Raw genomic sequence first — 25,275 nt, 5'->3', positions numbered from 1 at the left:
ATAATAATACAAGTTTAACTGTAATTCTTTCTATGAATTATAATTTAGGATTCTTTTTACTATATATAATAATAAAATCAGGTATGAAGTTTAATGTCATGACTCATGAACAGTCTTAAAAATATTAAATTGATAATATCGAATGTAATTTCATTTTTATGCATTATTAATTCAAAATGAAAAACCCTTTATGGAAAAGTTCATTCCTTATTACATTTTATTGGAACGAGCAAATTATTTTATAATTTTTATTGATAATAATTGATGGTTCATGTGTCTCCACAATATCACGTAATATCTATCATAATTTTTTCTTTTGGAGTATTATTATCGTAAATTTTATATCTAAATAGTATATATTTGGTTTTCATTTTCTTTGATGTTCGTATCTTGTGACATACAAAATATTGGCTCTCTTTTAACAAATGTAGCGGATAAATTTTGTGACAATGCCTGGACTACTAGCCTGATGAATAATTTTTGATCCTCCTATATATATTAAAAAAGAATAAATTTGTTACAAAGTTTAACATATTTATTCATTATTAGAGATATACCCGATCAGGATCTTACTTCTATTAAACCGGCCAGCTAAAATACCCGAATATCTCTTTTACCAACCGATCCCAGATCGGATAATGCTAGTATACGGCACCGTCTAAATTAATACGGGGTTTAAAATATTATTCTCCGAGATAAAAGGCATATATAAATCATTGTGAAAAAAAAAACTCGTAGCGAGTCAACCGGTTTTAAAGAGAATGTTTCACCAACCCATCGCATCAACTCGTAAATCGCGTGAGGATCTTTGATTGATGTTTGATTTAGAAATTCGCCGATAAAACGAAGCAATACAAAACCAAAACTTAAAATATTTTAAAGAAATATTGAATGGTTTAATGAACCGAAAGTGCATGCATAATTTAGCAAATTATAATTTACCAGCAGAAAGCCTTCAAGAATGATTAGTGATTCAGAATTTTCCAGACCATGTGATAAGGGTCTATACTTTAACACCTGGCCCGCATGCCATATAAAAAGAGAAAATAATTTAATAAAATTTATAATATTAAAAATTATACCAAAAATGTGGTCTTCAGAATATTTCCAAAACTGAGAAAGTTGCATAAATTTTAAACTTTAGTCTGGTGTATCTCAGTAGTGATTTTTTATTGTACAAATTAAATAATCCTAGACTTGAATTTCACTTCTCTGAATCAAAATTCATTAAAATATATAGGACCTTTATAAAAGATTATTTTTATATTTCCTAATCCCAGTACAATTTTTTTTAAAATCAATCATCTATATTTGGGATAATTTATAAATTATATGAGCAGTGTTTGAGTTTAAAGAACATCATTCATTCAAGGTTTGTTTATATTTTATTATATAGGAAAACATTTTGCAGCCAGAGTATACATTCTATCATCATCAAAAATCATGTTTTAAAAGAGTGTAACATTTGCTCATAAAATTTAAAAATCTTCAAAGATTATGATATCTGAAAATTTTTTTAAAATGAAAATTCATTGAGAATGTTAAAACCCAATTTATGATCAAATTTTACCTAAAATTCCAAATTATTATTTTAAAAAATCTTTTATAAGTAAATCTTTCAAGATGAAATCAAGTAACCTAAAATTCCAAATTATTATTTTAAAAAATCTTTTATAAGTAAATCTTTCAAGATGAAATCAAGTAGTAGGGAGACTGGGATATATCGTGGCCAGGTAATTTCTTCTCAAATATTTAAAAAAATTAATACACTTTGAGATTTAAAATTTAAGTCATATATGTATTTTAATAAGGTGTTTATGTAAGTCTTAAAATGTTGAGCACATAATTCATGAGAAATTTAAATGCAAATTTAAATTTTAACACGTCAAAAGTAACTTTAATCTATTTACATTTTTACTAATAAATTTTTTAAAAATAAATATTAATTCTAAATGATAAAATAAACTCAATTTTATCATGTATAAAAATATTAACAATATTTATGGTAATTTAATATCTTTCAAATTAAATTTTAATCAATTGTGAAAACCTAGCGTAGGTTTAAACGAGATATATTAGCCATTTTTAAGGAGGGAACACTTGATTTATAAGAATCCGAATGGCAATATGAAGATGATTGACTTATTTTTTTTGTAAATTGTATCACAGTTCTAAGTGACAAGTTTTCCTGGTATTATACATAATATAAAGGAACCTGGTGAATTTAACATATTTGACAATTTATTTTCATTTGTTTATTTAGAACAAATCTAAAAATAAAGAAGCGCTATGACATGCAACGCGGAAGAATAAAAGGCACTCCGGGTTTTCATAATTTTTTAAAATTTTATAATAATAAAACACTAAAAGATTTTGGAAAATTTGCTTCTATTTCTTTTAGAGCACTTCAATTTTTAATGGGCAATATAACCCCGGTCTCCTCTACATAAAATAAATAAATACTCATAATTGTATTTTTAAACTCTGGGAAAAAGGTGTAACTGAGAATGCAGGATTTATAATAAAATTATTTTACATAATTCCCAATCCTATTTATTTTGTTGCGTTTTTATAAAAAAATCATTTTAATATTATCATCCACAAGTCTAGAGCGACGATCAGAAAGCATAAGTTTCGCCTTACTAAATAATCTTCCAACACTAGCACGCGAGGCAGTATTTAATTTTATATACATATTTTTAATATAAGAAACATTATCAAAAATACTCATTTGAGTATTTTTAGATTTAAAAAAACGCGTCGAGGGGATTGTTTTTATTATATTATCTTTTATTTCAAAAATATTATCAGTGGAAGTCATTTTTGTAGTTTTAAAATGGGATGAATCATTGCAGCTAATACATTATCATCATTGTATAGGTTGCGGAATCTAAAACTTACAAAAATAGTGTATTTAAAATATAACTTAATCATAAAATTTTATAAATTTTTAGCTTTTTATTCAGTCAATCAAAAAAATATAAATTATTTACCTTCTCAATGTTTTTTACATAGAGTCTACTAGGGGCAGGCATAAGATTAGATTATTCAATCTTTCTAATTTTGTAATTAGGATACTTAAAGTGGGAACATAATACCCCATCTCCATATTATCCTCACCTTCCAAAATTTCAAGGGAAAGAGGCACACATTGTATAACCTAAAAAATTAAAATGATATGTAATTGAATAATTATTAATTAGAATTACTTCTGTATACTCTATTATAAAAGCTTCATCGTTAATAAATTGAATTCCAACAAGATAACAGAGAAAATTCATTTCTAATCTTCTTTCATCCAAAAAAAAATGCTATTAATTTGATTGCAAGGTATACTGAGTTCTATCAATGTGGTTAGGAGTTAATAAATACCTGCCTATTTTTAAAAAAAAATATGTCTAAGCCTTTAGAAGATTTGTTCTGCTTATTCCATAGAGTTAGACATTTAGAAAAAGTGGTTGATACCCTTTTAAAATCTTCATTTTTAGGGCTCCTTCAGCATTCACTGTTGCTATCAAATTTAGATTATGACATGAGAATCTCTGTTAGAGCATTTTTCATCAATTTAAAGTTATCTGTTCTATTCATTAGTGTCTGGTGACATAAAACTGTTGTACTAGGGGATATATTTAATCATCATGTAAATGATGAATTATCAACTAAGGATATTGGCTGTTCTTAATAACAATAATACAAATTTCCCATTTCCAAAATTTGGAAAATATTTTGAAATTAATATAAAACCAAAACTGGCTATAAATATATTTGTTTAAAATGTGAAAAAAGTATATCCTTCAATTCAGTAGCTATAACCTCAAAAAACACGTAAAGGTAATTGTCATTTTTAAATTCTAATAGTATTTATTTTATAAAAATGTTCATGCCAAGTTTTAAGGAAATAAGAAAAGCATCTAAATAAATTTCGTATAGGCGACTCTACATCCAAAGACCAATTCAATTCAAACCTAATTGATTACTTGCGAATACTTCTAAGAAACTGGCTGATAAAGTTATTGTTGATTTTATAATTGATACAGTTCAGCCAATTTCCTTGGTTGATAATCCATCATTTACCATGATGATTAAAACTCTATCCTCTGGTACAACAATTTTTTGTCGCCAGACACTAATAAATAAGATAGCAGATAATTTTAATGTGATGAAAAATGCTCTAATACTTAGTTATCAGGGAAGCTTATGCCATAATTTAAATTTGATAACAACAGTGGATGCTGAAGGAGCCCTAAAAAATGAAGATTTTAAAAAGGTATCAAATGTCAAAATCTATGGAATAAGCAGAACAAATCTTCTAAAGGTTCAGACGTATTTAAAAAAAAATTAAGCAGGTATTTATTAACTCTAAACCACACTAGATGGAACTCAGTATACCACACAATCAATTGAATAGCATTTTTTCTGGATGAAAGAAGATTAGAATGAATTTTCTCTGTAATCATGTTGAAATTCAATATATTAACGATGAAGAGCATACTTTTATAAAAGAGTATACAGAAGTAATTCTAATTAATAATTATTCAATTTCATATCAGTTTAATTTTTTAGGTTATGCAATATGCGGCATTTCCCTTGAAATTTTGGAAGGTGAGGATAATATGGAGATGGGGTATTATGTTACCACTTTCAATATCCTAATTACAAAAGTACAGAGATTGAATAATCTAATCTTATGCCAGCCCCTAGTAGACTTTATGTTAAAAGGAATTGAGAGAAGGTAACTAAAATTTATATTTTTTAGATTTTGAATGAATAATTTATTCTAACTTGAGGTTAAAAACTAAAAATTTATATAATTTTATGATTAAGATATATTTTATACACTATTTTTATAAGTTTTAGATTACACAACCTATACAATGATGATAATGTATTAGCTGCAATGATTCATCCCAATTTTAAACTAAATTGGCCATCATATATCAATTCCAATGATGCTCAGATCAACGTAATCTCATACTAAACAGATGGCCTATTTACAACCACAAAAATGACTTCCAATGATAATTTTTTTATAATAAAAGATAATATATTAGAAAATCCCCTCGACGCGTTTTTTAAATCTGTGATGAGTATTTTTGATAATCTTTCTTATATTAAAAATATGTATATAAAATTAAATACTGCCTCGCCCTCAAGTGCTAGTATTGGAAGTATTTAGTAGGGCGAAACTTATACTTTCTGATCGTCGCTCTAGACTTGGGGATGATAATATTGAAATTATTTATTATTAAAATGCAACAAAATAAATAAAAAAAATAAATATAACCATAAATATTTATTTTTATATATTATTTACTATACAATTACATTATAAGCAAATAATAAAACAATTTGTTTTTATAAAAAGTAGATAATAGCGCGCTACTTTTTTTGACAAAAGCGGTAGCGCACTACCTTTAAAAATAGTGTTTAACAACTCTGCTAGAAATTTAAATCAATTTATCAATATCCTCACCTTACACAATTTATTTTCCTACCGAAAGTGATATATAATTTTTGCAACAAATAATCTCCTCCAATTTAACTACATATGGGGAATGGCCAAGAAACGTCGGTCGTCTAATCAGGAAAAATTCTGAGATCTCGGAAAGGCTCTAACTTAAGTATAGCAATAGTCATTCTTAAGAAAAATTATGTTTGCTAATTTTGATCATAATGTTTAATATTCTTCCCACATAATATGTATAAATAACAATTTTTTTTATTTAATACTTGTTGAAGAGGCCAATAAATGGCATTCACTTTTAATATGCGCTCTTTTGTAATAATGTTTTTTTAGTCTGAAAAGCATTTTAAAGTATGTTTCACGTAGGGAAGTGAATTTCCGGAAAATTAAGTCTTAAGGAAGAAAATGGCAAAAACTAGAATATTATAACATTTTATAATATAGAGAACTTACAAGTTATTTAACAATAACAGGGAAAATAACGTAAAATATCAGTAAATTGGTAAGATGAATGATAATGAGAGATAATGTTAAATCAGACATTATTTTTCACTAGTAATGTTAAAAATTTGGCTGAAGATGAAAATGCTAACAGATAAAAAAACAAAAAAATAAATCACTATATTTTTTTAATTATCGAATCACCAATATTTAGCGGTTTCTAAAAAAATGGGATCGGGTCGATACCTGTTAAAAACCGATCCGATCTTTTTACTTTTCTTTTTATTGTTATTTTATGTATATTTATTTTACATTAATAATATATTCTAAATAATTTAAACATGGCAAATGCACAACACCACTTAAATCTTATTTATTTTTTTAAAATAGATTTATAGTATTTTAAAAGTTTTTTTTTTATAAAAATAGAAAGGAACACCCAAAGTTTTATTTATTTGAAATCTTTTTAAATAATAACTCCAATTTATTATTTATATTTTAAATAAAAGAATTTTTTTAAATATGATATCTGAAGATAATTTTGCAAAATGTGTTATCTGCGGAATTCTAATTTAATGGGGAGGAATAATGAAAAATTCATTTAATACTCCCAATATCCGTAAACTTTTTTAAAATTATTGTAGAAATAAAAAAATTAAATTAAATGCATAATCCGATTTTTTCAAAAAAAAATATATTGATTTCTTAATTACACTTGGGTTACAATATAAATATCGGGTCGGTGATAAATATGTGGATCGGCACAGCCCAATAAAAACTAAATGGATTTTTTGCCTTATGCTTACATCACTAGTTTCACGTATCAATATATTTTATATTTTATTATTTAACATATGAAAACTAATATTTTATATAAATTTATAATATATCGAATGTAATAATATTGACTCTAAAAAAATTGATTTTATCGAAAAACTATATAAATTCTTTTGAATATTATTTTGCCTCAATTAATGTTATAGTTATTGTATATAATATAAATATTTAAATAAATGAATGAACACCATCTTGCGGACTAATATTTATGAAATTAAGTTTTTAATATTTTTGCTTAAGGTTTTATTTATTTTAACAAATCTTTGTTCTTAAACAAATAGATTATTTAAATATTTTATATAAAAATTAATAATAATGATAATATCAATTTATAAAATAATATAAAATCGTTTATTTAATTAATACACCATAATTTTGATATCATTTAATTGTTATTATAACAAACCTCTATTTCCCAAACAATAAATTGCTCGAAATAATTCAATATTATAAGCCTTTATTTCTAATAATAATTTTCCCAGAAAAACTTATAATAATTTTTCGGTAAGTCACTGAAACTTGGGGAAGTTTTTAATATTATTTTTGTGAAAATTTATTTGGAAATTTTAAAAAAGCGTGTACTGTATTGGATACTTATAAGTTAGGACTATTAAATCAAATACTAGATAATAAATTTATTTAAATAAAAATAGTATATAAACAATGACAATAAAGATATATATAATTTTAAGGAAAAACTATCATTTATAAATTTAAATAATTTACTTAAATTTGACATTTTTAATGTTATGAAAATAAGAATATTCACATGTAAATAAATGAGAGGTTCTTCCAGTTCTGGGGATGCTCGCCTTAATATCCCTCAATCAATATGTTGAGTATGGATTGATATATCATTTAGGTCTATAAAGTTTCTGCTGTGATTGACCGAGTAATGATTATATCCATTTTCATTAAAATGGTTATAACCTGGAAAAATATTAAATTTTAAGATTTATCAATATTTAATTTACCCCTTTCATTTGTCAGTCATTGTTGAATCAGTATGGACGTGCTTACTGATGATACCGAAGGGTCTCTTAACTCTTTTGTAAGTTTCAGCAATAAAAAATTTTCCATCAATCTTGCTGTCCCACCTACAACCCAAATAGCATTTGGTTTTAAAATCCTCTCTGTGTTATTTTTCCTTTTAAAAATATGGGATTCATCTATTTTGATCAAATTCCCAGGGCCCCCAATTTTTTCAAAATAAATGGTCTGTGTATGGCAGTAAATTTTTCTAAATATTGCTTACCTAGAAAAACATATTGACAAATTTTAGATATATTTTACCATTTTCTATAAAACGAAGACTGTCAGGTATAATTGGATACAAAAAGATATAATAGATGAATAAATTCTTTCATAGGAAGATTAATATTTCAAATATATAGTGCAAAATTAATATAATTTAAAAAATACAATATTAAACCCTTCCATATAGAATAGCTGCTTGAATACGTTGAGCATCTTACTATATAAGATGCTGCATTTTTTTTCCATTTTCATGCTATTATAACAACATGTGTGATTAATAAGAAGCTCATGATCTTTTAGGCATGCTTCTTGTATGTGAAATTATGAAAATTAAGGTAATCCATAAAAAGGGAAAAAAAATATTTGTTAAATTTAAAAAAATATTCTACGTTAAATTAATATTTATTGAAAAAAATATAATTCCTAAAACTTTTGAGTAATGAAACTTTGAATTATTATTACATCAAAAAATTTCCACAAATATCCAGACGATCGCATATTAATTATTTTTTAATAAAAAAAAAATATTAAAAAAAAAATATATTTAAAATTTCCCATAGTTTCAGTGAATTACCAATACTTCAATATAAAAATATACAAAATAAAAAAAATAATTGATTGACATTTCATATACCATCTATTTTTTGATTAATATTATTTAATTTGTATGTTCGCAACTGCGACAGTTAAAAATATAATAAATGTTTCGATTAAGTTCATATTGTAACCCAATGGAAGAATTTAAAAAATTTTCCAAATGATTTGGATGTAAGATATATAGGTGAAATTTGAACATATTTAACTATATCTTTTTTTCAGAGATCAAAATTACTATTTTAAGTACTTATATTATAATTTATCAACTACTTGATTCATCGTGAAAGATTTTATCATAAAAGATTATTTTATAAAGATAATTTGGAAAAATAGATAAAATTATCATAAATTCTAAAAAAATCTTCATTATAAAAAATTTTCAGATATCATAATCTTTGAAGATTTTTTATTTTTGGAGCAAATGTTATTATGCTGTGCCTTTTTTAAAACATTCTTTTTGATGATGATAGTGTATACTCTGGCTGCAAACATACCTTCAAATGAATAGCGAACAAAAAAAACTGCTCATAAAATTTATAAACCATCCAAAGATGATAGATTTTAAAAGTTGTATTGGGAAAAGAAACGAGAATATAGGAAATATAAAAAAGGTATTATATATTTTAATGAATTTTGATTCAGAGAAGAGAAATTCAAGTCTAAGATTATTTGAGTTTGGTAAATAAGAAATTCGCACTGAGATATACTAGACTAATGCTTAAAAATACTGCATCTTTCTATGTTTTGGATATATCTGATACCTTACTTTTTTGTTTCAATATAAATTAAATTATTTTATTTTCTCTTTTTATATGGTTACAAATGCGAGTGTTGAAAACCGATAATCATCAATAAGTAATGTATAAATGTTTATAAGATAGGATAATATTTGGTTCTCCAGCAATTAAACAAAGGATAAAATTATGATTCACCCGTCATTCTTGACGGGTGTTCGGCTCGTTATAAATAATAAATCATAGAGCATTTTTTCATTTTTTTTCTTCAAAATGCCCTTTCAAAGTCAGTCTTTTACTTTTTTTCCAAACTGAGCAAAAGATAAAGTAGATCCAAAAAATGATTTGAATTAAATTATATTATAAAAAGGTCGTGTCCTGATTCGTTTTTACTTATAAACAAGAATCTGTTTAGCCGTCTAAATAGTACATTCCTCTTAAACAGAATAAAAAGAAAGAGGGCTATTAAGATTTACTACCACCTGTTAAACAAAACAGAAAAGGGTGTCATAGTTTAGAATATAAATAGACTGGTCTAATTAGAATTAAGTGTCAAAAATACAATAAACAAGGGCACGGGCACAAACGGTTTTGTCGATAAGGTATATAATACCTAGCGGAAGGCAAAGGCTGATTTAAGAGCGTCAATATCAACGTTTCTACCTTATCGTATGATTTTTCCTCGTATAAATCGACCATTTCCTTAACCTTTGCTTATGAATCATATTTATGAAAGAGAAAATAAAAACTAAACATTTTATAATATAAATGTATAGAGCGGCGAAAACTAAATTTAGGGAGATTACTTAAATAAGCTAAAAGAGATGTTTCGTGAGAATAACGACCCAGGTTTCCGACTACATTGAAATGAGTATTTTCTTTTAGATTTTCGTTGCTATTCAAAATTCTTTGTTTTTTTAAAAAAAATAGTTTTTAATATTCGGGAAATAATAAATTAAATTATCCTTCCATAAGTGCGATTTTTAAAAATTTCATTAAAAAGTCAAGGGTTTCGAATTGGGGAAAGTTTTCGCGCCTAGTAAAACACGTATTTGGGATGCGTCCCCTCCCTCAATAATTGCGTTCTCATGGCCGTAACTAGAAGGAGGGCAATGAGTGAGCATGGGGAGGCTAAAATATTTGCGCATTTTGATCAGATATCTATAATTCGACAGGCAATAGAATTATTTCAATAAGTTTTCGCTATTTTTGTGGTAAATACGCAAGTTTGAATTAGTCAATAAATAAATAATTGGTAATGGCTAAATTTTTTGTAATATTAATCACAGTTAAATTTATGTAATACCCAAAATGAAATTAGTGAGGAAGATATATAAAAAATTGAGGTAGAAAATTTAATAAAAGGTAGTAAAAAAACGGAAAGAGAAAAGGTTATGTCATCAGGGGAACTATAACTTTTAAAACCTAAATTAGGGTAAATAAAAAAAATAAGACAGTATCAATAAAAAAAAAATTTTAAATTGAAAAATAAGGCCCTAAACGCCGTCTCTTTTTCATATAAATATATATCAAATCGATCTTTTAATTTTACAAATATAATAAAATTTTGATTGATTATAATTAATTACTTTTTAATGCAGTTTAACGTATTTAGTCATACCCTGCAATGGTAAAATATACAAGATGTAAAACCGTAGTTATTGATAAACCCATTTGAAATGACTTATACCATTCAGCCAAATAATATTCTCCTTTTCCTATCAAAGCTCTTTGGAGATCTTTTTCTTGTATTTGTACCTTATTATATCAATTAAGTATTGACGTGATTGATAATTAGTATAACTTTTAAAAACACTTATATTTTTATTTTTTAATGGGACATACACATAATTGTACCAATTTTTTTCTAAATAAGTGTTAATATAATCTATAAAAAAAATAATAGTGATTAATTTCGCAAAATTTACGTAAATTATTAAGTATTATTAAAAAAAATATCATCAGAAATTCGAAAATATGAAAATATCATGCCATTATTATCAAAAATTAAAGATTATTTTGTTTTTTATTACTTCGGGAACCCCCTCTTTATCTCTTAAATAATTTTTAATATTTTCTTTTATATGTCTTGAGCATAGTATTTGCAAGGAATTTAGAAAATATTGTTTTATGGAGGTATGTAGAGCCTTTGCATCATCTGTCCCAAAATTAATATTTTCTATAAAATTCCCTCTAAATCTAAAAAGAACTTATAGGTTTGGTAATCAACATTCCCAAGCAAATAAACTGGACCTAGAAAAATTGGATAAGCTTTAGTAGACCCAAATTTGATAGACTTATATTTAAAAACTGATACCGTAACACATAAATAAATCACTGAGATTAAATGTATGATCGAAACCAAGAATGGATGGATTATTCTCTGCACACATATATTTTTATCATTGAGGGTGTATAAAGAATAATATAAGTAATTTTATTTTTTTTAAGTATTACACTTTGTACAAAAGGATGTTTTTCAATATTGGAAATATATATTTGATATATTATCAGAAAAATTATTTAAGCCAACTATTTTATTTAAGCTACTAAATATTACGAAGATTCATTTTAAAATCATTATTTAAGATTAAATTTCTATATAATTTAAGAATTTTTTTAGGTGTTAATATTTTTTTCAATTTCCCTTAAAGTAGTTGGGTGTGTACGTATATACTATTTTTCATATATATCTTCATTTATAACTTTTACTGGACAAAAACCAAACTATTATTATCAAATTTATTTATAACATTAATTTCCATTTTATAGTTTTTGTCCCTTTTTAAAGAGTTATAATATATAGTATGTATATATATAAACATGTAACTTTTATCAGGTGCTTTGATTATTATGTCATATATTGGTTTATTATTCCTCCTAGTATACTTACAAAGGCAACTATTTTTAAAAACATATGAACCCAATATATTATTTTTATTTAATAAATAAATAAATTTTTGAAAACTGGATTTACCACTATTCCAAGCCCCACAATCATCAACATATGTATTGCGATATCCAAGATTTTTTTACATTATTAGTATTATTAACTATACAATATTTATTGTTTTTGATACCTATTGGTATAGTATATAAAATGCTAGAATATAGTAAAAGTTGTATTACTTGTGTAGTCTCGATAAATGATTTTTTGAAGATGCCATCACTATTATCGTATGATAAATTTTTTTTTATTATTTAAAGGGTTTGGCGATAAAATGTTTTCTATTAAAATAATAAATGAATTTTTGATCATTAGTATATTTATAAATAACATTATTTGGGGAAAAATTCGAATTTTTAACAATAGGTATAAATTCATGGGATTCGTTAATAGATTTTATCATAATAATCCTAGCTAATATCATTATTTGGTGATGAATGTATATAATTTAAATTCGATTTTTTTAACAATAAATATAAAATTATTGGATTTATTAATAGATTTATTATCATAATTATCGCTAATATCATTAATTGGGGAAAATTGTAAATAATTTAAATTAGATATTTTAACATTATCCGTAATAGGTATAAAACTATATTATTAAGATTTTCACCATGGAAAACGATAGGTAATGAATTGCCTATATCGCGATGTGTCATTAGCCATTTTCGATGAAGAAACATACCATATTTATTTACGTATTATTGCCGCAATCGAGGTCATATTAAATAGAGACTTTGATGATCTTCAAAATATTAATTATCTTTATCACTTAATTTATTAAGCCCCAGCCCCTATACCCCTGATATAAATGGTCAGGATGTTATCAGATGTTCTGATATAAAAATCAACATAATGTGGACATCTTACAATATAACCGTATTTTAAATATTCACATAAATCATTTCATTTTATTAAAAAAGCTTAACTTCAACCCACATAATAAATGTCAATATTGATAGTCATTGGATAATGATAAGTATATTAATGGATACCATGAATTTATACCTATTACGGATAATGTTAAAAAATCTAATTTAAATTATATACAATTTTCCCCAATTAATGATATTAGCTATAATTATGATAATAAATCTACTAATGAATCCCATAATTTTACACTTATTTTTAAAAAAATCGAATTTAAATTATATATATTCTTCCTCATATACTGATATTGGCTATGATTGAATTTATACCTATTGTTAAAAAGTCGATTTTTTTTCTAAAATAATGAGATTTATAAATATACTAATAATCAAAAATTCATTAATTTTTTAATAGAAAACATTTTATCGCCAAACCCTTTAAATAATAAAAATTTTTTAATCATACGATAATAGTGATGGCATCTTCAAAAAATCATTTATCGAGACTACACAAGTAATACAACTTTTACTATATTCTAACATTTTATATACTATACCAATAGGTATCAAAAACAATAAATATTGTATAGTTAATAATACTAATAATGTAAAAAAATCTTGGATATCGCAATACATATGTTGATGATTGTGGGGCTTGGAATAGTGGTAAATCCAGTTTTCAAAAATTTATTTATTTCTTAGATAAAAATAATATATTGGGTTCATATGTTTTTAAAAATAGTTGTCTTTGTAAGTATACTAGGAGGAATAATAAACCAATATATGACATAATAATCAAAGCACCTGATAAAAGTTACATGTTTATATATATACATACTATATATTATAACTCTTTAAAAAGGGACAAAAGCTATAAAATGGAAATTAATGTTTTAAATAAATATGATAATACCTCCAAACTTAATTTGAAAGATGTGTATTTAGTGGAATACTTTGGTTTTTATCCAGTAAAAGTTATAAATGAAGATATATATGAAAAATAGTATATACGTACACACCCAGACCCAACTACTTTAAGGGAAATTGAGAAAAATATTAACACCGAAAAAATTCTTAAATTATATAGAAATTTAATCTTAAATGATTTTAAAACGAGTCCTAGTAATATTAAGCAGCTAAAATAAAATAAAATAGTTGGTTCAAATAATTTTTCTGATAATATATTAAATATTATTTCCAATATTGAAAAACATCCTTTTGTACAAAGTGTAATAGTTTAAAAAAAATAAAATTACTTCTATTATTCTTTATACACCCTTAATGATTAAAAATATAAAATATATGTGTGCAGAAAATAATCCACAATCCATCCATTCTTGGTTTCGATCGTACATTTAATCTCAGTGATTTGTATGCAGGTTACTAAGCCTAAAATAATTTATTTTCAGATTTAGATAAAATTTTATTAAAAATCGAAATAAAAATTATATAATTTCTGGGACAGATGATGAAAGGGCTCTACATACCTCTATAAAACAAAATTTTCGAAATTTCGTGAGATTATTATGTAAAAGACATTTAAAAGAAAATATTAAAAATTATTTAACATATTTTTAAAAGTTATACTAATTGGCACTCACGTCATTTAATTAATTTAATTGATATAATATATGAGTTATTAACGCACCCTTTTAAAAATAGCTAGCTCAAGCTCTCGCTCCTACCTTCTCAAAGGAGCTAGCCCCCGCTCCCGCTACTACATTTTTAAAAGAAGCTAGCTCCCGCTCCAAGTAATGGAGTGCCACTCCATAGCCGCTCCTTTGATTTTCATTTTTTTAGAAAGTACACGAAACAAAATCATATTTTTTTATCAAAAAAGTTTTATTTATATTAAATGATATATCAAAATATTTCCAATAAATCTAACAAACATCCACGTTTCTACCCTAAAACCTGTTTAGCAATACTAAACAGGCGTTTAACAGGAGCACTAGAGGGAAGCGGGGTATTGTATTTTATATATAAAAAAATTAATTCAGGAGATTTATCAAAAATAGTAATTTTGATATCATTATTTAAAAATATTGGTCCAATATATTATCTTCCCGATGATCAATTTTATGGAATACAAAAAAAATCTTCCAAATCATTGCAGGGTTCCCGTGAACTAGTAGCTATTTTTGCATCAGGAATTTGTTTTCTTAAAAAATTAATTAATTAATATTATAGTTGCCTATTTTGTGCACATTTTATCCATTCCCAATTTAATTTGAATGGAGGATAGATAGTAGCAGTAATGATATTTTCAACATCATAAACATTTGAAAATCTGCAATAAAGTTATCTAAATAGATAACTTGATTTTTTATATCGATTTCTTCTTCTATGATATCTGGATCTATAATATCAAGAACTATTTTTTATCATATATCTATAAAAGATCTTCCAAGATATTTTCAATATAAAAAGAAAGAAAAACTTGATTTTTAATATTTTAACTTGATATAAGATGAAAAAACAATAAAAATTCGCCTCAACATTTAATATTGCATAAATTTAAATAAAATTTCATTTTTAATGAATTTTAATTAATAAATAGATTTAAAAAATAATTTAATTTATACATTAAATTTAAAAGAGCGGTGGAGCCAGCCCTAAAAAGAGCCGCTCCCGCTTCTGATTTTTTAAAAGGGGTTCCTGGTGTTTTTGAAAAAGTATAGCGCGCTCCTGTAGCGCCGCTCCTTAACAACTCTGTAATATACAATAAGGTACAAATATAAGAAAAAGATCTCAAAAGAGCATTGATAGGAAAAGGAGAATACTATTTGGCTGAAGGGTATAAGTCATTTCAAATAGATTTATCAATTTGGGAGAAATTTAGTGAGGAAGATAAAAAAGAATTAAGGTAGAAAATTTAATAAAAGGTAGTAAACAACGGGAAAAAGAAAAGGTTATGTCATTGTGCGTCGAAATACTCTTAAAACCTAAAAACTCTAAAAAACCTTGTCAAAATAATAATTACGCCCTATCGTCGTACACTTTTTTCGTATATAGTATATCAAATCAATCTTTTAATTTCAAAATAGATCTTTGTATCAGATACATTGCTTCATCCTAATCATTAAATACCCCATCATATAATCAACTTGTTTATTAATTATTCATTCATATCGCTAATAAATACCAATTTTTTGAAAAAAAATTTCATATCGCATGCAAATACAATACAATATTATATTTGATTTATTATTAATAATTTCTATATTGTGAAATATTTTTAGAAATACACGAGGAAATAATGATATCAAATAGAGAAGAAAATACAAGAAAATATCTGAAATTATATATATATTATTTATTTGCTTTTGTTTATAATTATTGAATCAAATTTATTTTAGTTTGACATTAATTTAATAAAATTATCCTTTATTTATTAAATGTTTTTGATGATATATATATTATTAAATATTTAGTAAGTGGTCGGTTTTGAGTTCGACAATAATCTCGATATTTTTAAAATATTTTTTGAGATAATGTTTAGCATGTATCTATAGAGATATAAAACTCAAATGAACATTTTTCAATTTATACTACTAGCAAATTTGGTTAATCGAATATTTAATAAGTGGTCGATTTTGAGTTTGGCAATTGAATCAAATTATTTTTTTGGATAATGTTATACACGTAAATATAAGCATTGGAAACAAAAATGAATAAATTTTGATCAATAACGCTTGCATTATGTACCTTACAAGTTTTCGATTATTTTTCGATTCTAAACATGCTAATAATTAAAATGTCAAGGAAACCTATCATTTTTTTTTAATTTTTTTCCATATGTATTTACATCCAAATATAGAAAAAAGCGCTAACCAATAATCATTCGGGTTTCCTAAAATATTTTCATATTTATGCATTTAACGCCTCTTTATGGATATGTATTTATTCAGTGTTTTAAAAATTTGAGTTGTAATATGTAAAATTTTGATTGATTGTGATTAATTGCTTTCTAGCAATGCAGATTTAGTCATACCTATTTTTCCAAGCAAAAATTTGGTATCTAAGTCATATTCTGACCTAAATAATTTTAATATCGATTTCAAGATTCCCCTAATGATTTAATAAATTATTTTTGGACAACTAATTTCGAAGTTATGGCAATTAATAGGGAAATACTTTTAATTCTAAAATAACGCAGTTTTTTAATTTCGTGTTTTAGTCATTGTTTTAAATGGTCATATCATATAATTAAATGTTAAAGTGAATAAAATTAACTGCTTTTAAATGTCTGCTAGAACATAGTTAGCTTTAGTTTTTCACAAATTTTTTTGAATTTTAATTTTACAGATGTTATACAGGTGCTCTGAAAAAGGCCGTTGGGTATTGTTTAACCAAAGAGCAGTTGAATATTGATGTGATGGCCGCCCGATTTATTTGGGGTATGACCATCATTAACATTTATTTTTCACATGATTCTTGTTTTAAAAAAAATATTATAGGAATATTTGAATCATTATAACTTCATTTTATGAATAATTTGGCTAGTCCTAGCAATAAGAGTCATCAATTTTTGAAAATAATAAAAATGTCAAAAATAAATACTTTAAAAAATCAATAAAAATAAAATAAAATATATCTATCTAATATAATGTTTTTAAATTTAATTCTCTATGGGGAAAAAAGTGTTTTATCATCGTAAAATAAAAAATAAAACTTTTAAAACTAACGAATATTGTTGGATCACTACATATTTTTACAAAAAAAATCTTTTAAATCTAAAGGAAAATCAATTACTTGAGAACTATGTAATCTGACATGTCGAAATCTTTTCCATTGAAAGCCCAGTGCAAAGCAGAACCGTATTGGTTTATATTTATATAATTCGTGGCCATTTGTCGGCATATGCTTCTAACTTTACATATAATAATGTAATATATATATAATATAGTTTATGGTTTATCCATAACAAATCAAAAAAATCTGGCCTGATCCCACCCCTAAGATTTTATTTTGGGAAAAATTAAATTTTAAATTTCAATCTTACCCAGGAGCCGAGATTAGGATGAGGGGATCTGCATAATTTATCAAATTTTTAAAATGCCAATATCTCTGAATGTTGTTAAGCTAGAAAATATTAATTTAAATATATTAAAGCTCTTAAATTTAATGGACCAACGAAATATTAGGAGCAAATAAGGGAAGTTAAAATCGGAAATGAGTATAAAATGAAATCAGATTTCTTTCGTTTTATTTTTTTTTATATATATAAGTAAATCTTAGATTAAGGTAAGTATATAGAAAAAATGTATGATGAAAATTATACAGGTTTTAAAATCTATGATTATTTAAAGGAACAACAATGGCCTGATTTACAGGAATAATGATATATGACGTGTCGTCATATAGCAATTCGCTTGACAACGATTTTATTAAAATGCAATAAGGTCCACTTTTATTTTAATATATATATATTAAGGGGATCAATATTGTTGTATCTGTCAATTCGTAGTTGAAAGATATGGACGTTTTTCAATATATTTTTTCGAGAAGAAAGATTATTGTTTTTTTAATAATGTGATTCTTTTGTTTATGAAAATGATTATTAAAAAATAGATAATTTATAAAAATAAAAAGATTGTTTGGGAACCATTAGGAGTTGTAATTTATAAGATATGTATATTAAAAATATCGATACCACTTTTTATTTAACCAGAAATGAATTCCTGCAAGTATGGGATACCTACAATTTAAATTTCAGACAATTTGGAAATATTTTCAACCATACTTAACTTATATTCCTTTATATATATAGATTTTCCATAACAAATCAATTGATACACAAAATTTAAAGGCAAAAATTGTCTAAAATTCGCAGGGTTTGTTACTCTCTATAGACTAAAATTACTTTTCCGGTCAAATCAGAATTTTCAAAATTTAAAAATGGTCTTTAATAAATATTATAAAATCCTGGTACAGTGTAAATAAAAATAAACTTTTAAAATCAGTATTTCAATATTTAATTATTTCGTGAAAAGCCTCCACCAAGAAGAAAAGGTAATATTTAGAATAATAGGAAAAATTCACCAACCCAAAAGACTAAAATTTCTTTCTTCACATAGCTCCATTATCTTGTGAGCCTTGAATTCGTTATCTAAGGACATTTTGGATAAATAGATTTGTAGGTGCGCCCTTATATAAAAAAAATTATTTTTTTAAAAAAAAATTATTTTTTTAAAAAAAAAAGTGAATAATATGGTAACGTTTTTAATCATAGTGTCAGAGACATAATGGCGAAAGGAGGCAGTTTTTGAGTGTGATAAAATAAAACATGTGCATTGGGGACTAAAAAAACCAATTATTTTCTTATAAATATCTAATTATGACAAAAGCAAATATTAAAAAATTTACTTTCCAAATTTAACGCAGGCATCCAAATATATAGGCATGATTGACCATAAACTGTATAAAATAAAAAACTAAATAATCTCATCTCACTTGATTTGGTTTTAACTAATAAAAACCTGTTACTAAAAAAAAATGTATTCGCATTTTAGATATATAGAACATAATAATACTAAACTGACGATTAATAAAAAAAAATTAGTCTCCCAGCTCTAATAATAATTGGTATGTTTTTAACATCATCTTATTATTTTTTTATTCTTTCAATCCTTCTTTTTTCAATATTTGAAGAAAAAAAATTGATATTATTACCTTCCATGATCACTGAAATTCGAAACGAATTCAAGTATAATATACTCCCTTAGATCACAATCGGCTCTTCGAAAATAATAAATAAACACATATTAATATGGCATATTTTGTTTTTCTGTTTTACTAATAGTACACTGAATAACGCACTATTCGTGTTAGAAATTTCGGATTAAAATTATGAAAAAAAATAATCTAATAAACACTAATCCCAATTCAAATTAAATTTTTGAAAAGACTCAGCATAGCAATTTATTTTTACCTCGTAAAATACATCGCCATTCCTAAAACTTATCATTTTAAACTCATCAAAAATATTAGTATCATCATGATGCTTTTTAGTGTTGCTAAACGGTTCGATTTTTAAGAATGACTAACCCAATATTCTCGTCAAAAAATATTACGCAACCATGATGTTTTGGCCATAGTTGGTAGAAAAGTTTGGGCATCTATATTAAATCTGGAGCGTAATGGTAAAATCTTAATTTAAAATTAGTTAAATCGAGCCGTTCAACATTGATGCTTTTAGAAGTTTGAAATGATATTTTTACAAGGTAAAATGCGATATAATAACTCATAATTCATTTTTATTCGTTGAGGGAGATAAACTTCTCTAAAAATAATGTATTGGGGTTAGAGCTCAGCCCGAAGTGTTAAAAAGATACTTCGTTTAGTTTTTCTTAACTACTTCTGAATTTAGCAGAAATAAACTAATTAGGGATCGGAGATCTATAATTATAATTTTTTTTTAGGCCGGGCTTGGCAAAATTTATTTTTGTATATATATTTGATAAATTCTAATATTTCATAGAAATGATACTCCATAATGCTTTTAATTTAATCATTCCACAAGATTAAATAGCTGTTAACTTTATTTTGGTCTAGGCCATGTATTTAAAAAAAAAATTAAAAACCAGACAGGCAACTTTATTAAAAAAATTAAACTGGACCAGGCTTGGTTGGGCAAAAACTTTGCCGGGAAAATTTCCTCCAGGTGGGGCCTAAAAATTTTGCCATTTGCAGACCTCTGTTAGGTAAAACAAGTTATGATGCGTGGAGAAATAGGAATTTCAAATTGCATATTTATATTAAATAAATCATATTTAATTCTCGTATACTTGACACATGGTGTTTTTAAGTCGAGGATTCTAGCAAAGAGATCTGACACGTGGGCAGGAAACCACCAATCATTGTTATATTGACTTTTTTTTTTGTAAAAAAAATGTATTTTGCTGTTAGTAAACAATACTTTGTGGGGTTACAAAAAGTTGATGGGCCTAATAAATTTTATGTAAAAAAGATTTAGAGTTTGGAAACATCACTCAGGATATTCTACTGTCAGGAGCCGCTAGGGAATTTTATCATGCTAGAACAGATATTAGCATGGCCTAGTCTGAATCGCTTTAGATTTAATAGTGCGACAACTTAAAGAATAATCTCCAGTCGCCTGTTAAAACTAGAGTCAAATGTTTAGATATTTTTAAATTTATATAAAAAAAAAGGAGATGTAAGTCTATAAATGTTATGTTTAAATTTATTCTTATTATTAGTGTATATATAAATATATTATATCTAAACTATTAAAAAAGGGTTATTTTAAAGGCCTTATTTAAAAATGCGATTTTCAAAAAAATAATATTTACTAATGAGAGTCTTCAGATATATGTTTATTATTCAAATTTTCTTTTTTTTAGTGAGAAAAAGTGAGTCAGGGTCAAGCCAGATCGTGAGACCTGGTCTGACCAATCATATTAAAGGTACAATTTTTTTTATGGGGAAGGATCTTTCACCATAATTCAGTTAAAACGGAAAAGTGATCAAGTTCGAATATGGAAATGATTATGGTATCCAATTGATTTAGGTTGTCTTTAACGTTGGGGCAAATTTTTCTGAAAAATTCCTTTTTTTGTGTTAATAAAAAAAAATCAGTAAATATTGTAATAAATAAATCTTGACGAGAATATGTAGTGGTCGTCACAAACGACTACACCCCCCCCCCCCCAGATACTATAATTTGTATAAACCAGGACGTTTTGGAAGCAGAATTTTTTTTTGTTGGATATCAGCACCCGTTTTAATTATTTTAAGATTAGAAATGTTCAGTTCGCGTCAATTTTTAAGTTTTTATATTCGACACGTTACAAAAAGCCTGAATGTTTTACAAGAGGCCAAATGGACTTCCGGAACAAATTTTTCCAGAAAAGATTGTGGATAATTTTGAAAATAATGTTTCCGTTTCCTTTACTTTTTTATTTTTTAAAAATATATATGTCAGTGTTCATAGACCCTGGATATAATTCCAACCTTATCCCCTTATTAAGTTTGACATATCTGTTTATTTAAGAGATATAAAAATCAAGTCCAAATGCGTTTATAAAATATCGATTAAACTTGTAAATTAAAAGGAATATCTTGGATCGTGACAGTGGGGCTTTGATAAAATAATGTAGAAACGAAGGTAGAATACCAAGGTTGGCTATTAGCTAGCTCCGCAAATATTCCATCTTCACCAGTTAAAATCTGAAAACAATTTTATTTTGTTATTTAGGCTCGAGGTATCAAAAAATTTAATTCGAAAATTTTTAAAAAAATTTATGAAATAAGATTAATTTAAAATTTTCAATGTTAAACATGGCCAATATTTTTCTTAAATTTGAAAATTTTCAAAACTATAACGTTAGAATTCCTTAAAGTTAAAGAATCTCTTGAAACGTGCTTTGTACACAACCATAACAAGGAAATTTAAATGGAAATTAGCAAATTTTTTTAAAAAAGAATTCCATAACTTTTAATAAATATTCGTTTCAAATCTATTCAGGATTTTTTTAAAATACCACCTTTAAAACGTTCGAAATTCCAGTTTTAACGATGTTGATATTTATATCGTCAGTATCGTCAAATTTGTGATCCGTTAAAATTTCCAACATATGGGAACATTCTTTGGACCAGAGCTTATGCAAAATTTCAAAATTCGGGACATTTTTGTTAAGCGGTGGTTTGTCCACAATCTTATATATTATTTTAATTATTATATTCGTTTATTTAAGGCTCTATTTTTCTTTCAAACTATATACTATTTATTTATTTATAATTCTTTCATTATTGCTAATCACTTTACAGAAAGAAACATTGAAAATTTAATACTTTCATGATGGGGCATCCTTCTAGCAAATTCAAGCATGATCGAAAAATTTCGTTTGTTATAAATAAATATTGGGAAGATAGAAAGTCAAAGACCAAGTCAACCTGACCTTGTAATATTAAGGCGTAAATCTAATAAATATTAAAATTCTATAGCGTATATCTTTAATTACATTCATATTTTAATATTAGGAGTGAAAGAGAGTTAACCATAACTATGAATTTTTTAGCTAATATAATAATTTTACAAGGTAAAATGCTATATATAATTGTAACCAAGGGCTTAAACAAAAAACGATAGCTTTTCATCCTATTTTTGGGTTTCATTTAAAATATTTTGTTAAAGTATAACTTATTTATGAAAATTGACAAAATATTTCTTTTTTGATTTTATTTTTGTAACTTTTTACCTAATTTATTTATATTGTTGTATTTAGTTACAAAATTTGAATAATATAAATAAATAAAAAGATATATAATGGTAAAGGGCATCGTTATAATTTGAATAATTAGTTTGTTTGTATCAAAGTTTGCTTTTATAAGATAATTGAATGTATTAAAAAAATTTTAAAAAGTTTTTTTTGTTGGATAAATTAATAAAAAGGAAAATTTTGTTTAAACTCATAAAGAAATTTTAAAATTTAGATTTGTGTATTAAAATTATAAATTGATAACAGTTTAGTAAGCATACAGTTGGTATCGTAAACATTCATCCCAAAATTTTCTTTTTCTACATAATTTTTGCTTTCATCCCAAAATTTTCTTTTTCTATATCAAATTTCATCTTATCCCAAAATTTCCTTTTTCTACATACCTCCTATTCTCAGTCGTATTTGTTTTACATGTCTAGGCCATGTACCTAATTGTCCTTCAATCTCTATTTCCACTTTCTTTTTCCTAATATGTTAGTGGCAATGTGTTATTTTTTCAACTTTAAATCATTTTTTGAGTGCTTCGTTAAAAATTTAAAAATTTGATCATACCAGAAATGTATTCCAGCATGTTTAGAATACCTACCCTATGAACTTCAGATAATTTTGCAATGAACCTTTGAGCTTAGTATAACTTTTATTGGTTTTTGCATAGTTTTTATATAAATTAAAGTTTAACGGTAAAATTTTCTAAAATTCATGAGATAGGTATTCTGAACATACTGAAATACATTTATGGTAAGATCAGATTTTAAATTTAAAAAAAAACGAGCTCAAAAAATGATTTTAAGTTGAAAAAAATATCACATTTGAAGAGGTCAGGCCTGGATTTTTTTATTAAAATTTTTTTTGGCTCAACCCAGCCTTTTTTCTAAAAATTTTCTCAATCTGGTCAAGGTTTTATATTTTTAAGACCAATCGGATTATTTTTTATTAAAAAAAAATTTTCAGGCTGAGCTGAGATATTTTAAAATATATTATATATTATATTTATTTTTAATTTTTATAGCTAATAATGGAGATTTAAAATGTTTGATTTTAAATTATACAGCGCCCAGGTATTTTTTGAATTTTTTTTTAGGTCTGGCCAAGTATATTTAAAAATTAAAATACAGCCTGGCCTTTGTACCCAGGTTGAGCCTGCAGGTGATATATTTTTTATTTCAACTTATATTTATTTTAAAAATAACAATTATATAACTATAATATAATAAAAAATGCTCATTCTTAAAAATGGGAATTGGGACTACAAGTTCCCCAAAAACATGAATAATTATATTTTAAAATATAAAATTTCTTATTTTTTTATATATTTTGGCCTGAGCTCTAAATATAATCATCGACAGCAAACTATTCATACTTTTCTTCAATATAAAATTAAGTGATTTGAGGTATGCTTACAATGTTCCAAGTTTCTAGATTTTGTAAAACACCATCATTTTTTTCAGATATTAATTGGTATAATTTAAGAGTGGGTTCTGTGAAATGCCATGATATCCATCTGATTAATTGGATTATAATATAATCACCTAATTTTTTTAATGTGATAAATCAATATTGTTGTATATCAAAATTATATAATTGAAATTAATATAATGTACTCTTTTTGTTATATTATTTAAAATATTATTAAAAAGGTGATATATTTGTTTTCAACTAAAATGCTATTTTTCTTGATATTTTATTTGACAAATACACAAATATATACATTTAAAATTACTTTGATTTTCATCAAAAAATATAATTTCTATTAGATTCCATAAAAATTCTATTTCACTTAGTATGCATATCTAAAAATATTTTATACAATACATTTATATACAAATTATTCTACTTCATCATTTTTTTCCAAAACAATATCTATAAAATCTTAGTTTTATGA

General features: G+C 25.0%; 1 protein-coding gene across 1 annotated transcript; it reads right to left on the bottom strand.

The window, feature by feature from the left end:
* Positions 1 to 276: 276 nt before the first annotated feature.
* LOC135932002 (nuclear pore complex protein Nup85-like) lies at positions 277 to 25,249 on the bottom strand. Its single transcript, XM_065469330.1, has 16 exons — positions 25,228 to 25,249; positions 25,114 to 25,183; positions 24,795 to 24,922; positions 22,966 to 23,094; positions 22,659 to 22,829; positions 22,213 to 22,341; positions 21,612 to 21,721; positions 20,940 to 21,023; positions 19,825 to 19,890; positions 19,519 to 19,569; positions 19,199 to 19,299; positions 17,905 to 18,022; positions 10,137 to 10,237; positions 9,944 to 10,043; positions 733 to 865; positions 277 to 489 (listed from the first exon to the last, which is right to left on the bottom strand). Exons 4-16 carry the CDS (start codon positions 22,969 to 22,971, stop codon positions 346 to 348), a joined length of 1,314 nt encoding a protein of 437 aa, XP_065325402.1. The 5' UTR covers positions 22,972 to 23,094; positions 24,795 to 24,922; positions 25,114 to 25,183; positions 25,228 to 25,249; the 3' UTR covers positions 277 to 345.
* Positions 25,250 to 25,275: the final 26 nt, after the last annotated feature.

This window comes from Gordionus sp. m RMFG-2023, chromosome 1, assembly GCF_954871325.1.
Source record: "Gordionus sp. m RMFG-2023 chromosome 1, tfGorSpeb1-WG-v2, whole genome shotgun sequence".
In the NCBI taxonomy this organism is placed as follows: Eukaryota; Metazoa; Nematomorpha; class Gordioida; order Chordodea; family Parachordodidae; genus Gordionus; species Gordionus sp. m RMFG-2023.
This window is presented reverse-complemented; position numbering and strand designations above follow the sequence as displayed.

Bases quoted from the DNA above. Each gene is read 5' to 3' on its own strand.
- LOC135932002 (XM_065469330.1), bottom strand. The intron at 21,024-21,611 runs GTGAAAGATCCT...CAAAAAAAAAAG, and splicing joins TCCGTTTTAACTGAATTATG to TCAATATAACAATGATTGGT. The intron at 866-9,943 runs GTATTATATACC...AAATATTTTAAG, and splicing joins CAGCCTTTGCCTTCCGCTAG to TTTTGGTTTTGTATTGCTTC.